This window comes from Rhinoraja longicauda, chromosome 16 (genome assembly GCF_053455715.1).
Source record: "Rhinoraja longicauda isolate Sanriku21f chromosome 16, sRhiLon1.1, whole genome shotgun sequence".
Classification (NCBI taxonomy): Eukaryota; Metazoa; Chordata; class Chondrichthyes; order Rajiformes; family Arhynchobatidae; genus Rhinoraja; species Rhinoraja longicauda.
In genome coordinates, this window is record NC_135968.1 from 39,191,217 (window position 1) to 39,207,958 (window position 16,742).

General features: G+C 39.5%; 1 protein-coding gene across 2 annotated transcripts in view; it reads left to right on the plus strand.

Annotated features, from left to right (window-relative positions):
- The window catches only part of ppp2r2d (protein phosphatase 2, regulatory subunit B, delta), a 56,567-nt gene extending 41,182 nt beyond the window's left edge, over positions 1-15,385 (plus strand). For both annotated transcript variants that reach the window (XM_078413656.1, XM_078413655.1), the window contains 3 exons: positions 2,165-2,334; positions 2,439-2,530; positions 7,536-15,385. In XM_078413656.1, the coding sequence (XP_078269782.1) occupies positions 2,165-2,334; positions 2,439-2,530; positions 7,536-7,815 (542 nt within the window). In that variant the 3' untranslated portion in view covers positions 7,816-15,385. The remainder of the gene's footprint in view (positions 1-2,164; positions 2,335-2,438; positions 2,531-7,535) is intronic.
- The last annotated feature ends 1,357 nt before the right edge of the window (positions 15,386-16,742 follow it).

Consider the following 16,742-nt stretch of genomic DNA (forward strand, 5'->3'; position numbering starts at 1 on the left):
GAACATCAATCCTGGCTACCTGACTTGTTTAATTAAGCCAAATTTGTGATTAGGAGATCAAGTCAACCCTTGTAGCAAAGGCTATTGATTCCCGTCAGATCCTAGCAAAGTATTGTTACAACTAAGTATATTTAACCATCTGGATCATAAGTAAATGTGCCGTGGAAATCTGTAATCAACCCTGCATACATAAATCGCAGAATCACAGATTGCTAGGGAAATATCTTTGCATATTGCAAGTGGCAATTCTTTGCGTGACTGGCAGGGAAGCAGTTGTTGTGAAGAGACTGAACCACAGTGCAACCAGGAGAAGATTCCCATGAACAAGAGATCATGGAAGAAATGGTTCATTAAGAATTTGTGTAATCTGTATGAGACCTTAGCAAGCTTTCGCTGGTGAAACTTTCAACTATACACCCCTGTGATCTTTGAAGGTCTCGCAGTAATCAATTCTGATCTGAGCAGTATTATCCTATGCACCATCTCAAGTCCCATTTTATTATCTTTCTTCCCATTGGTAAAACCTGACCATGACAATTGTTCCAGATCCACAACTGCTTATATACTGCCAATTTTCTGTGTATATCACCATGCTTTACATTTCTGTTCCTTGTACTGTTAAATCTATTCTTTTAACATGGTTTACACCTGTTGTTGATTGCATCCTTGGTTGAAGGTGCCACTTTGCTTCCTTGAACAATTGTGATCACGGGTTATCGAACCTACCTAATTATGCACTTTTTTTGCTCATGAACAGTTGGTAAGGTGCGATTGTAGATAAACTAATAAATGTAATTACCTAAATAGATGTTTTATTTGTTGGTACCAGTTGCAGTTGTACATTTATAGAATTGGCATTAAACAAACTTTATAACACCTGTGAGAATGTCTGATCTCTATGTGTTTTGAAATCTGAGAACAGTGTGCGTTCTATGCCAAACGTTAGGCTTTTGCAGATAACACTCTTTTGGAAGACAGTAACTTTAGTTGAAAAGCACATACAAAATACTTGAATCCTTATCAGAAAAACTGGGGAACTGCTTCTATTTTCTGAAGGATCTGGAAGTAAAGTTCATAGTCTCAACTTAAGAGAAACGTATTTATCACTGGGATGTGGAAGACTATGAACCTCGTTGGAATTTCACGCAGAATATACAGGATGGAGTTCAGAAGATTTTGGGACACTAAAGAGGTATAGGATGGTGTGGTGAGAGTGGAGTGGAGGTTGTTGGTCATCCATAATCTTATCAAATGGTAAAGTTGGTTTGGAAGCTTCTACTTGTCACAGTATTTCTTCGTTCAATATTCATGCTCTTCTTCGAGTTGTTTTAAATAGAAGTAATTAGGCAAGGTTGTCCAGCATTGCTGATCTTTATTTGGTTATTCCTGGGATATGGGTAATGCTCACAAGCCCAGCATTTGGGGCCTATGCTTAGTGATTCTTAAGGTGATGGTAAGCCAAACAGTTCTTAAACTGCTGCAGTACTTAATGTGATCTGAAACAGCATTATGGCGACGGAGCTCCTAAAATAATTAAGGAATGGCAGGCAGCCTTTCCAAGTAAGGACTGGATGCGATAGTGGTGTTTAAGGGGCTTTTAGATAGGCACATGAATAGGGAGGGAATGGAGGGATATGGATCATGTGCAGGCAGATGAGATTTTGTTTTACTTGGCATTATGTTCGGCACAGACATTGTCGGGCAAAGTGCCTGTTCCTGTTCGGTATTTTTCTATGCTCTATGTGTGTAACTGGAGGTAACGTGCAGGTGTTTATGTACGCCTACTGCCCTAATGTTTCATGGAAGCAGAGGTTTTGTAGATGATGCAAAGTGCTGCAGTGGCGTGCTAATGATGGAGGAAATAAATGGCTAGAGTTATGGATAGAGAGTCAATCAAGCAGACTGCTTTTCTCTGGATGGTATGGAGTGCTTGATTGTTACATTCAGCTAAGCAAACGGAGAGTATTCTACCACACTTCTGATTTGTGGCTTTCAAGTAGTGGAAATGCTTTGGTGGGGTTTTGAGAGTGGATCACTTTGCTGCAGAATACCCAAATTCTGTTCTTATAGCAACAATATTTAAGTTGCTACATTGTTCCTACAAAAGTGATTAATTGACTGATCAGATAGAGATGTCTAACCTCTGTTAATATTTTGCTTCTAGTTTTTGAAGAACCGGAAGATCCAAGCAGTAGATCATTTTTCTCTGAAATCATCTCTTCAATTTCTGATGTGAAGTTCAGCCATAATGGGCGGTACATGATGACAAGAGACTATTTATCTGTCAAGGTGTGGGATGTTAATATGGAAACTAGACCAGTGGAAACGTACCAGGCGAGTATTTTAGACTGTCGATAATGCTTTTACTTTAAAATTATTTTTTCTTTAATAATTCTGATAATTGATTCGTGGTCTGTTTTGATGCCTCATTTTTCCAGGTTCACGAATATTTGCGGAGCAAGTTATGTTCTTTGTACGAGAATGACTGCATCTTTGACAAGTTTGAGTGTTGTTGGAATGGTTCAGACAGGTAATGTAGTATTTATTGGCATGTGGCTGTTTACAGCCAATTCAGTTGTAATCAAGTATCTGAGTAACATTTTATATCCCAGATATTTATTGCAAAAGCTATGCTCAAGCTTCAGTGCATTTCCTCTTTATATGAATTAATAAACTCGGGCTCTTGCAGTTCTGGCTCATGTACTTTATATTCAGTGAAAGATAAAAATGTCTGTGTGACTCACCATTCCACTTATGCCCATTATCACGTAACCAACAAAAACTGACCATTTACCTCATAGCTGTTGGTACATGCTTTGCCTTTAGTGACTGCTGTTTGCATACGCAAGTTTGCTCTTTATAAATAAATCTGCATGTGTGAAAGGTACGGCATAAGTGAATCAGCAGTTCCTTCACAAAACGGAAATTAGTCTATATTTTTAAAAGTCTTGCATCTATGTGTAGAATAAAAAATAATTTTGTGACATGGTGCAAGATTGCATTGTTGTAGCTCTTCTAACCTGTGTTGCAATCAGTAAATTGTGTTTCTAAGCTTTTGTACTCTACAAAAGGACTTTTCTTCTAATTCATTCCATTTTAATACAGTTACATTCATCATTTATGCGGACAAAGGTGGGGATATGGTCTGAGATATGGTGGGGATTAGTTCTATGCAAGAAACTTTCCAGTTTCACTATCTAATCCTGCATTTCTGAACTTGAGAATTGTGCAAATATACACAAAATACTAAAGTAGCTCAGCGGGTCAGGCAGCATCTCAGGAGAGAAGGAATGGGTGAGGTTTCGGGTCAAGACCCTTCTTCAGACTCGACCTGAAACGTCCCCCATTCCTAAATAAGATGAAGAGAGAAATAGAGCGTTGCTTTAAATCAAAGTTGCTTCTGATCCACGAGAAGGAACTTTGAGACCTACTTATCTCTATCTTGCCTCTCACACACAAACACACACACGTCACCCATTCCTTCTTTCCTGAGATGCTGCCTGACCTGCTGAGTTACTCCAGCATTTTGTGAATAAACACACACATATATATATATTTATATATTTATATATATAATAAGTTAAATTTGTGCAGGGTGTGCGTTTGAGCAATACAAGGGAAACTGCACAAAAGAGGGGAGGAAGGATGGGAGGGAAATAATGGGCAGAAACAGTAAGAAATAATAAAATCAGAGAAATTAAGCAGGGGGAAAACATTTAAAAGTAAAAATAACAACAAAAATGTGAGTTGATAGCGAGTTGAAATGTGATGTGAGAGATACATTCTGCATTTTAATGGTATCATCACACATACTGTTCCCCCACAGTACTGATTACACTGATTTTTTTTTTTGTGTGTTTTTGGGGTTGGGTGGTTTGAGTGCCTGTTTGATGCTTTTATTGTTGGACTGTGTTTTTGGGGGTTTTGGGGTTGTGTAATTTGAATGCCTGTTTAGCGCTTTTATTGTTGGACTGTGTTTTTGGGAGTTTTGGGGTTGTGTGATTTGAATGCCTATTTAATGCTTTTATTGTTAGACTGTGTTTTGGGGGGTTTTGACGTTGGGTAATTTGGGTGCTTGTTTAGTGCTTTTATTGTTGGACTGTGTTTTTGGGGGTTTTTTGGGGGTGTAATTTTGATGCTTATTTAATGCTTTTGTTGTTGGACTGTGGGTGATTGAATTAACATTTTGTTCAAGATGGCCGCGCCGTTGTGTTTGGCTGCCTGCCACTATGTTTCTTTTTTTTTCCTAGTCAGATGTGCAGCACTTTGGTCAACGTGGGTTGTTTTTAAATGTGCTATACAAATAAATTGACTTGACTTGACTTGACTTCTCTCCTGAGATGCTGCCTGACCCGCTGAGTTACTCCAACATTTTGTCGTAACAAGAGGAGTTGAGAATAGGAGCAAAGAGGTCCTTCTACAGTTGTACCGGGCCCTGGTGAGACCGCACCTGGAGTACTGTGTGCAGTTTTGGTCTCCATTTGAGGAAGGATATTCTTGCTATTGAGGGCATGCAGCGTAGGTTCACTAGGTTAATTCCCGGAATGGCAGGACTGTTGTATGTTGAAAGGCTGGAGCAATTAGGCTTGTATACACTGGAATTTAGAAGGATGAGGGGGGATCTTATTGAAACATATAAGATAATTAGGGGATTGGACACATTAGAGGCAGGAAACATGTTCCCAATGTTGGGGGAGTCCAGAACAAGGGGCCACAGTTTAAGAATAAGGGGTAGGCCATTTAGAACAGAGATGAGGAAGAACTTTTTCAGTCAGAGAGTGGTGAAGGTGTGGAATTCTCTGCCTCAGAAGGCAGTGGAGGCCAGTTTGTTGGATGCTTTCAAGAGAGAGCTGGATAGAGCTCTTAAGGATAGCGGAGTGAGGGGGTATGGGGAGAAGGCAGGAACGGGGTACTGATTGAGAGTGATCAGCCATGATCGCATTGAATGGCGGTGCTGGCTCGAAGGGCTGAATGGCCTACTCCTGCACCTATTGTCTATTGTCTGTTGTCTATTGTCATACATTCAATTTGTACCAGCATCTGCAGTTATTTTCCTACACTCCTGTGCAAATATACACAGTTCTTCTTGTCCAATTTTTCAGAAATTTGATAAATCAAGATCTTTTTCAAATCCTAACCTGATGCAGACTAGAAGGGTCTTTTTGGAAACAATTCCCTCTTCTGATGCGAAGCATACTATGTACAGTTCTTTGGTTCGATGTATATCGCTGTGATTGAGTTATGGTAGCGTGGTCCTTTTATTGTATGCCATGATAGAATTCATTTATACTCAGAGGGGAAACATTGTTAGAATCCCTTATTTTATATCTTCTTTATTATATGATTGTACCTAGTTAACATTGGGTTGCTAATTATGTGAAACTAGCAAAACAAATAGCATCATACAAGTGTTTCCAGATTTGGAATTGTACTACAGCTGAGTAAGTACTGCTGCCACTTTTCGTTGCTGCAAGTGGACCTCGGCCAGACAGTGCTGTGCAATTCAAATTCCACCAAAAAATTAATAAAGGTTTTATTTTAGGCCAAAAAAAACCTCACTGAATTGGTAATGAAGTGATTCCCAATATACAGCGCCCTCCATAATGTTTGGGACAAAGACCCATCATTTATTTAATTGCCCAAAATTAAATGGAGAAAAATCACGTGTGGTTAAAGTGCACATTGTCAGATTTTATTAAAGGCCATTCTTATACATTTTGGTTTCACCATGTAGAAACTACAGCTGTGTTTATACATAGTCCCCCCCCCCCCCCCCCCCCCCATCCCCCCATTTCAGGGCACCATAATGTTTGGGACATATGGCTTCACAGGCGTTTGTAATTGCTCAGGTGTGTTTAATTGCCTTCTTAATGCAGGTATAAGAGAGCTCTCGGCACCTAGTCTTTCCTCCAGTCTTTCCATCACCTTTGGAAACTTTTATTGCTATTTATCAATATGAGGACCAAAGTTATTCCAATGAAAGTCAAAGAAGCCATTGTGAGACTGAGAAACAAGAATAAAACTGTTAGAGACATCAGCCAAACCTTAGGCTTACCAAAATCAACTGTTTGGAATATTATTAAGAAGAAAGAGAGCACTGGTGAGCTTATCAATCGCAAAGGGACTGGCAGGCCAAGGAAGACCTCCACAGTTGATGACAGAAGAATTCTCTCTATAATAAAGAAAAATTCCCAAACACCTGTCCGACAGATCAGAAACACTCTTCAGGAGTCAGGTGTGGATTTGTCAATGACCACTGTCCACAGAAGACTTTGTGAACAGAAATACAGAGGCTACACTGCAAGATGCAAACCACTGGTTAGCTGCAAAAATAGGATGGCCAGGTTACAGTTTGCCAAGAAGTACTTAAAAGAGCAACCACAGTTCTGGAAAAAGGTCTTGTGGACAGATGAGACGAAGATTAACTTATACCAGTGATGGCAAGAGCAAATTATGGAGGAAAGAAGGAACTGCCCAAGATCCAAAGAATACCACCTCATCTGTGAAACACAGTGGTGGGGGTGTTATGGCCTGGGCATGTATGGCTGCCGTAGGTACTGGCTCACTTATCTTCATTGATGATACAACTGCTGATGGTAGTAGCATAATGATTTCTGAAGTGTATAGACACATCCTATCTGCTCAAGTTCAAACAAATGCCTCAAAACTCATTGGCCGGCGGTTCATTCTACAGCAAGACAATGATCCCAAACATACTGCTAATGCAACAAAGTAGTTTTTCAAAGCTGAAAAATGGTCAATTCTTGAATGGCCAAGTCAATCACCCGATCTGAACCCAATTGAGCATGCCTTTTATATGCTGAAGAGAAAACTGAAGGGGACTAGCCCCCAAAACAAGCATACGCTAAAGATGGCTGCAATACAGGCCTGGCAGAGCATCACCAGAGAAGACACCCATGAATCACAGACTTCAAGCAGTCATTGCATGCAAAGGATATGCAACAAAATACTAAACATAACTACTTTCATTTACATGACATTGCTGTGTCCCAAACATTATGGTGCCCTGAAATGGGGGGACTATGTCTAAACACTGTTGTAATTTCTACATGGTGAAATCAAAATGCATTAAAATGGTCTTTATTAAAATCTGACAATGTGCACTTTAACCACATGTGGTTTTTTCTATTACAAATCGCAAATTGTGGAGTATAGAGGCAAATAAATAAATGATGGGTCTTTGTCCCAAACATTATGGAGGGTACTGTATAATGAAAAGAAAAAGCAAGTGAAAAATTGATACTTAATAAGTTGAAGTATGATGTATTTAATTTTGCAAGTTATTGAAATGCTGGTAACATTCCTCGCTGCGTTTCATTAATTGTATGCTGCTTGATTTTATGGGATGTCATAGGGAACATTAGTAAAGGCATATCTTATAATAATGCCATCAATATTTGTCATAACACTTGACATCAGGAAATAGATTTGGATCTGCAGTCATTTTTTCTGAATGTCATGTACTTTTGAAATTTTGTTTGCAGTGACACTGGTTTATTTTGTTTTATAAACAGTGCTATTATGACCGGCTCCTACAACAACTTCTTCCGAATGTTTGACAGAAATACCAAACGTGACATCACACTCGAGGCATCTCGGGAAAGCAGTAAACCGCGTGCCATCTTGAAGCCACGTAAGGTTTGCACAGGTGGAAAAAGGAAGAAAGATGAAATTAGTGTTGATAGTCTGGACTTCAACAAGAAGATTCTGCATACAGCTTGGCATCATAAAGAGAACATCATAGCTGTTGCTGCAACTAATAATTTGTATATATTCCAGGACAAAATAAATTAAAACTGGCTAGTTTTAGGACAAGGCATTCTAACTTGGTTCAGTCCAGCCATTCTTTTCCAGGAATAAAGATCTGGTCCTCCAAAATTAATCTATTTGATGAATTAATCTCCTGGTACAGCTACAGAAGTAACAATTACCCATTTGTTCATTCAATCGTGTGATGCATTTCTGCCTTCAGTCAGGGCGTTACTATCATCAACCATATCTCTAGATGTGAGAAACCAACTGGGAGTAAACTGGAAAGACAGTGCTGGGCGTGAGACTATCTCTCCAATCATGATTTAATCAAGACTGAACTTTCCTTAATGACAAAAGACCAACAGTGAATCACAAGGCATTGTTTAATGTCCGTGTAATCTATTCTTCCTGTATATTTTTGCCTTTTGAACAAGAGTCAGGCTTGTTTATGCCTGTAAACATTCCTAATCTGGCCTCACTCCTTTTGGTTCAAGTTCCTGAATATGAACCTTGATGGGCTTTGAGAAGGTTCAGCAGGTGTTTTCTTCCTCAGAACATTTTACTCATCAACTACCTATAACCGTACCACATAGTGTAAAAACAGTTAATAAATTAAAAGAATTGAGAAAGAATGTTTTTAAATCTGAAATTATGGATTTTTTGTTTTTGCAATGTGTCCTGGAAAAGATAGTTTGAAGTAACTGAATTTAACATTGTTTAATTATGTTACACTTTCTCAGCACATCAGAATAAGTGGCATTATGGTATGAAATTAGAAATTGAATTTGTATCATATTTCACAGAACCAATAACTGAAAAATCTAACAAAATATTGTAATGGAAAAAAAGTTATATTTTTATAGTCTTCAGAAAATCATTCAGTTTTTTTTGTTTGTTTCTTTATCTGGATAGCCAATTCAACCAGAGCTTGAAAAGTTAAGCAAGTTCCCTTAGATTTTCTGCAAACAACAGTATATAAAAGTGCTACATTAAGCTTTTGATGTTGCTGGAAATTGGCAGTAATTCTATACCTCATCATCATGTATCTAAATTTCGGATTTTTCATTGCATTGTGCTAATAATGACATGTATATTTATCCCTTTCAGTTTAGAGAATGCTAACTACTCTTTTGCATCCACAATGTTAAACAAAAGTTATCACATTCACAATATAACTATATTTATTCTGTCTGCCATGCTTTCTCCTTCTAGATTCTGTGTGTTCTGTATTCTCTTTCGCGTGCGTACAAATACACACAATTTTAAAGCATATTTTGGTAACAGAAATCATTAAATGTTTATTGCCTTCAGTTCTCCATTCATATCAAAACCTGAGATAAATAAAATTTGCATAATTTGCATTGGCATAAAGTTGTGAATTTTCATGCATCATGCATTTTCATACATTTCTTATATGTAAGGTTGTGCTCACACAGTCGGTATACTTAAAATTTCTTTCCAAACCCATTACCACTTTCTCCCAAGTAAGTGCTAGCCGTGACTCAGTGGATATCACTCTGGGCTTCGAATGGTTGGTTTACGTTTCACTTTAGAAACACCTGCACAAATATGTAGACTTGCATTCCATTGTAGTGCACTGTGCTGAGTTGCAAAAAGTCGACTGCACTCTTTCGAAGACCTAATTGATTACCTTTGTCCTAGGTTTTAGCATTCATAAAACAGTATCTGGTCACATCACTGCTGCTTGCAATAGCTTCCTTTGTGCAAACTGGTTGTCACATTTCCTACATAAAGTTGTTGTACTTCAAAATGAAGGAGTAAATTGTCGTAAAATTATGAAAGGTACCATTGTAAATGTAAGCCTTTTTTTTAGTTTCCAAGACCCCAAAGAAGCTGCTCACACAGTGACAGTTACTGATGAGAGTGCTTGGGACATATAAAAATTTCAACTTTGGTCGAGTATTTTAAAACTTTAATTTCTGTTGAAATGTTTTTCAAGGTGTGGAACATTTAATGGTCCAAAGTAATTTGCTTACAAAGACTATTGGCATTAGTGGTTATGCATGAAAGTGAAGGGTGATTATGATAAATTACAATGTTATTGAGAGCAATAATAATTTCAACGGTTCCTGTCATATTTTATATGAAGTGCACAGAAAGCTGTATAAATCAATGTTGTAATGATCTTACCGTCTCCAGATTAAAGTTTATAATATGTCCTTGCAGCTTCCAATGTGTTCTAACAATGTGAAAGTGCTTTGAAAATATAAATAGGAACAATGTATTGCAGATGTAAATGAGCTGTAATGGTATACTCAATTCAAATTGTGCTTTGTTTTAGCACATTTAAGCATTAGGTTTAACCTGGTGCCAAAACAATTTCAAGTGTGCTTTTTAAAAAAAAATTATATTGCATGTGCCTTTTTATTTCTCTTTTTAATATATGCACATAATTATTTAATACAATTTGTGTAAAATCTGTTTTAGATTTTAAGTTGTAAATGATGAAGTTCTAAGTAAATGGATACTTTATAAAACTGTGGAGCACAACATTTTGTGGAAGTAATTAGTGTGTAGATTCAAAGTGGAATTAAAAAAATGGGAAACGAGATGCAAAATCACTTTTCTTCGTGAATATTGTATTGACTTCGGCTTTCTTTTCAGGTTACTAAATTAAATCTCTCATGATTTAATTTAAACTTCATTACTTGCCAAATAAACCCTTTTATCTGGTCTATTTGTTCATACGTAGTGTATTAGTTTCAGGATGTGGAGGCCAAGAAAATCTAATTTTGATCTGTGATTAGTTTGTGCACCTTCTGTGTCATAGTTTATTATGGAAAATTAAGCATTCAGGCGTATTCAACTGTTATATCCATCCTTTCCATTGTACTTCATTTATGTGTATCTTTAATGGTTCTTTTGAGGTATTTTCTACATTCTCATGAAGGAGGTGGTGTTGGATCTCTTGATAAGCATTAAGGTGGATAAATCCCAGGTATCTGATGGGGACTATCTCAGCTTATTGAGAGAGGCCAGTGGTGCGTTACAGAGACCAGTGCTGGGACATCTGTTTCTGATATAGATGGAAATTACTTGGAAGTAAATGTACATGGGTTAGTTATTAAGATTTGCCGATTACAACAAAATTGGTGGAGTTGCAGACGGTTATGAAGGCTGCCATAGGATACAGCGGGATATAGATCAATTACAGAAATGGCAGAAAGACTTTAATCCGAGCAAATGTGAAGTACTGCACTTTAGGAAATCAAATATAAGGAGAAATTATACAGTTAATGGCAAGAACATTCACAGCGTTGATGTACCGAGGGATATTGAGGTCCAAGCCCATAGCTCCCTGCCATGGCAACACAAGTAGAAATAATGGCAAAGAAGGCATATCATGTGCTTGTGTGCCTTCATCAGTCAGGCCATTGAGTGCACGAGTCAGGAGGTCATTTTGCAGACATAATAATTTGGTTAGGCTACATTTGGAGTATTGTGTGCAGTTCTGGCCACCCCATTACAGGAAGGATGTGGAAGCAATGCAGAAGAGGTTTACCAGATTGATGCCTGGATTAGAGGGCATTAACTACCTATGGCACAGTAGCGCAACTAGTAAGGTGACACAGTAGCACAACCGGTAGAGCCACTACCTCATAGCTCCAAAGAGCCAGGTATGATCCTGACTTTAGGGTACTATCTGAGGAGTTTGTGCATTCTTCATGTGACCGCGTGCGTTTCCTCTGGATTCTCCTGTTTCCTCCCACATACCAAGTAAGTGCGGGTTTGTAGGTTAATTGGCCTTTGCAAATTGCCCCTAGTGTGTAGGGAGTGGATCTCAAAGTGGGATAGCATAGAACTCGTTTGAACGTGTGACCGATGGTCAACTGTGAGCACAAGGGCCCGTTTCCATGCTGTATCTCAAAAAGAAAACTGCAAGGAGAAGTTGGACAAACTTGAATTGTTTTCTCTAGACCATTGAGTTTGAGGGGAGACCTGATAGGAGTATAGAAAATTATGATAGGGTAGACTAAAAACCTTTTTTTCTCAATGTGGAAATGTCATAGACTAGGGGGCATAGCTTTAAGGTGAGCGTGCCAAGGTTAAAGGAGATGTACAAGGCAAGTATTTTTTTTACACAGTGGTGGCTGCCAGGAGCATGCTGCCAGGGGTGGTGGTGGTGGATGCAGATACAAAAGCTTTTAGACAGCCATGTGGATATGCAGGGAATGGAGAGATATGGATCACATGAAGGCAGAGGAAATTAGTTTAATTTGGCCTGCAATGTCTGTGCCAAATGATTCAAAGGGTCTGTTCTTGTTCTGTACTGCTCTATATGTAAGAAGGAACTGCTGGGTTACACCGAAGATAGACACAAAATGCTGGAGTAACTCAGCGGGTCAGGCAGCATCTCTAGAAAAGGAATAGGTACTTAAGGAGGTGGCCCTAGAACTAGTGGAAGCATTGGAGATCATTTTTCAATGTTCTATAGATTCAGGATCAGTTCCTGTGGATTGGAGGATAGCAAATGTTATCCCACTTTTTAAGAAAGGAGGGAGAGAGAAAATGGGTAATTATAGACCAGTTAGTCTGACATCAGTGGTGGGGAAGATGCTGGAGTCAATTATAAAAGACGAAATTGCTGAGCATTTGGGTAGCAGTAACAGGATCATTCCGAGTCAGCATGGATTTACGAAGGGGAAATCATGCTTGACAAATTAACTGGAATTTTTTGAGGATGTAACTAGGAAAATTGACAGGGGAGAGTCAGTAGATGTGGTGTACCTCGACTTTCAGAAAGCCTTCGATAAGGTCCCACATAGGAGATTAGTGGGCAAAATTAGAGCACATGGTATTGGGGGTAGGGTAATGACATGGATAGAAAATTGGTTGACAGACAGAAAGCAAAGAGTGGGGATAAATGGGTCCCTTTCGGAATGGCAGGCAGTGACCAGTGGGGTACCACAAGGTTCGGTGCTGGGACCCCAGCTATTTACGTTATACATTAATGACTTAGATGAAGGGATTAAAAGTACCATTAGCAAATTTGCAGATGATACTAAGCTGGGGGGTAGTGTGAATTGTGAGGAAGATGCAATAAGGCTGCAGGGTGACTTGGACAGGTTGTGTGAGTGGGCGGATACATGGCAGAAGCTGTTTAATGTAGATAAGTGTGAGGTTATTCACTTTGGAAGTAAGAATAGAAAGGCAGATTATTATCTGAATGGTGTCAAGTTAGGAAGAGGGGATGTTCAACGAGATCTGGGTGTCCTAGTGCATCAGTCACTGAAAGGAAGCATGCAGGTACAGCAGGCAGTGAAGAAAGCCAATGGAATGTTGGCCTTCATAACAAGAGAAGTTGAGTATAGGAGCAAAGAGGCCCTTCTACAGTTGTACCGGCCCTGGTGAGACCGCACCTGGAGTACTGTGTGCAGTTTTGGTTTCCAAATTTGAGGAAGGATATTCTTGCTATTGAGGGCGTGCAGCGTGGGTTCACTAGGTTAATTCCCGGAATGGCGGGACTGTCGTATGTTGAAAGGCTGGAGCAATTAGGCTTGTATACACTGGAATTTAGAAGGATGAGGGGGGATCTTATTGAAACATATAAGATAATTAGGGGATTGGACACATTAGAGGCAGGAAACATGTTCCCAATGTTGGGGGAGTCCAGAACAAGGGGCCACAGTTTAAGAATAAGGTGTAGGCCATTTAGAACGGAGATGAGGAAGAACTTTTTCAGTCAGAGAGTGGTGAAGGTGTGGAATTCTCTGCCTCAGAAGGCAGTGGAGGCCAGTTCGTTGGATGCTTTCAAGAGAGCTGGATAGAGCTCTTAAGGATAGCGGAGTGAGGGGGTATGGGGAGAAGGCAGGAACGGGGTACTGATTGAGAGTGATCTGATCAGCCATGATCGCATTGAATGGTGGTGCTGGCTCGAAGGGCTGAATGGCCTACTCCTGCACCTATTGTCTATTGTGATGTTTTGGGTCACGACCCTTCTTCAGACTCCCAAATGTCTCGACCCGAAACATGACCTATTCTTTTTCGCCAGAGATGCTGTTTGACTGTATTGTTCTATGTTGTTCTATACTCTGTGGTCAGTGTGTTAACATATTAAATGTTAGTCAAATTGTTTTGATCATACTTCCCATCTCTGGATCTTTGAAGTAAATAAATATTGTTACGGCACTAAAAGTTCTTCAATCATTATTGACAAACAAAAATCCAGTCAGCAGAACACATGAATTGTAGTAGGAAAAAAAACTGCAGATGCTGGTTTAAACTCAAACCAGATGTCAACTTCTCTACATCGGTGAGGCCAAGTGCAGGCTCGGCAATTACCTCCGCTCAGTCTGTCTTAACCTACTTGATCTCCCGGTGGCTCAGCACTTCAACTCCCCCTCCCATTCCCAATTTGACCTTTCTGTCCTGGGCCTCCTCCATTGTCAGTGAGGCCCAACGCAAATTGGAGGAACAGCACCTCATATTTTGCTTGGGTAGTTTACACCCCGGCAGTATGAACATTGACCTCAAACTTCAGATAGTCCCTGCTTTCCATCCCCTCCCCTTCCCAGTTCTCCCACTAGTCTTTCTTTCGCCGACTACATTCTATCTTTGTCCCGCCCCCTCCCCTGACATCAGTCTGAAGAAGGGTCTCAACCCGAAACGACACCCATTCCTTCTCTCCAGAGATGCTGCCTGAGTTAATCCAGCATTTTGTGTCTACATGAATTGTAGTAATGTGTTTAGATTCATTAAAAATAGTTAAGAAAAATGTCTCGAACTACAGCATAATAAATTTAAGGCCATTAATTCTTTGTATATTGTACTTCCTATTCCTTACCTCCTGTGTAGTTACCTTAATACCTTTGGCAAAAGACCACTTTGAGAAGCAGTTAGCCCAGAACTTGCTGCCAGCATAAAACCACCTTCACTTCTGCTGTTGACCTACATGGAAAATACAAACTTACCTTTTGTGGATTTTTTTTACCAACTTACACACTCAAACTGGCCCAATTCTTAACAGAGATACCCTGTGTAGTGACAATGTCTGTGCACATTCACACCCATTGAGATAAAAAGACTAGAAAATGGAACACAACCCAACTCTTAATTTTAAACCAAATTCAATTCAATCAAAATAATTTGAATTGTTTAATACTGTTTTCCCCACACACAAACATTTTTCTCAACTCGGGTATTTGGAGACTCTTGGTCTGCAAACAAATTCTTCAACATAATATGCAGGGAAATTGCTACTTTTCTTTCTGTTTCCAGATTTCAGGTGGAATCCATCATCCGAACTTTGTGTGGAAAAGGTTGGTGTTCACCTGGGAATCCCAAACTGGAATCTCAATCCTAGTTTACCATTTAGAACTGACGTTAGTATAGAACAACTTCTTGAAAGAACACAAATGGTAACCATTTGGCCACTGAATCTGCATTTAGTCTCTCCATATTTCCCCTATATCACTGTAGTTTCTCCTCACATTATTAATGTGAATAACCACTATTCAGAGCTGCTATTGAATTTATATTCACAGCTGGGATTGAAAATTCAGTCACTAATTCAATGTTCTTGTACGTGCTTGTTTTGTAAAAAAATGTTAATGGAGCAAAGCTTGTATTTTTAACCGATGAAAAAAATAAATACCCAAATCTTACTTGTTCATTTGTCTCCAATTGCTATCCTTGCATGTCTGACCTATAGTGTTTGGAAGCTCAAAATCTTCATTTATTTATCTATCCTTGTTATTGATATTGCTTTAGAGAAAAGTAAAAGCATTTAAATTTGTTTTGATTCCACTATTTTGTGCAAATCTGAATAATGCTCAACCTTTTGTTGCAAGCTTAAGAATCAAGTAGAGTGCTTTGGCGACACAAGGAACTGCAGATGCTGGTGTAAAAAAAGGATACAAAGTGCTGGAGTAGCGGCAGGTCAGGTAGTATCTGTGGAAAACATGGATATGCGACATTTTGGTCAGGAACCTTCGTCAGACTGATTGTGGTGCGGGTTGGGACAAAGTCTGGCAAGTGATACAGATGGGGGGCTGTTTTAATGGGCAAATGGTTGAACAAAGGCCAGAGATGAAAAGATAAAAGTGCTGTGATAAGGATAATGCTATGATAAGGATAGTGAAATCAGTGGAAAGAATATAGATGAAAGGGGAGGGGGAAGTTGATACTATCACATTGAAAGGCTGTGCCTTGTACCCTCGTGCTTATGAGTATTAAGATGTCATATCTTCTTTCTTCAAAGCTTTTGAAGCCGATTATGCCAACACCCAGCAAGCCAAGGTTACTTTCTATAAACCAATTCTAAAATGAAGTTAGATAGACAGTTGCACCTCCTATAACCACATCTACTGTATCCGGTCCACCCGTGGTGTGGGCTGCTATATATCAGCGATATATAACCTTGGCGATCATTTCGCTGAACACACTCTCAGTCCTTGGACTACGCGATTGCCCAGTTTCCAAACATTTAAACTCCCCTTCCCATTCCCACACTGACCTTTCTATCCTAGGCCACCTCCGCTGTCAAGTGAGGCCACACACAAATTGGAGGAACAGAATCTCATATTTTGCTTGGACAGCATTCAGCCCAGAGGTATGAATGTTGATTTCTCTCATTTCAAGTAACTTCTCCCTCCACCTCACATCTCCTCTCCCACACTAGAAGTCCTACTAGTTCCATTGTTCACAGACTTGTACCCCTGTCGTTAGCACATCTCCCCCAGCCAACTATAGGCCATTATGGACTCCACCCTTCCTGAGGTCCTCAGTTGCCAGCCCTGTTTTGTTCTGGCCTTCTCTGTCTTTCAGACTGAAAAAGGGTTCCAACCTGAAACGTCACCAACCCCTTTTCTCCAGAGATGCTGCCTGACCCGCTGCATTACTCCAGCATTTTGTGTATATCTTCGGTGTAAACCATCACCTGCAGTTCCTTCCTGCACATGTAAAATGGAAGTTATCTCTGTGGAATTTACAGTACTGAAGGTGCCTGT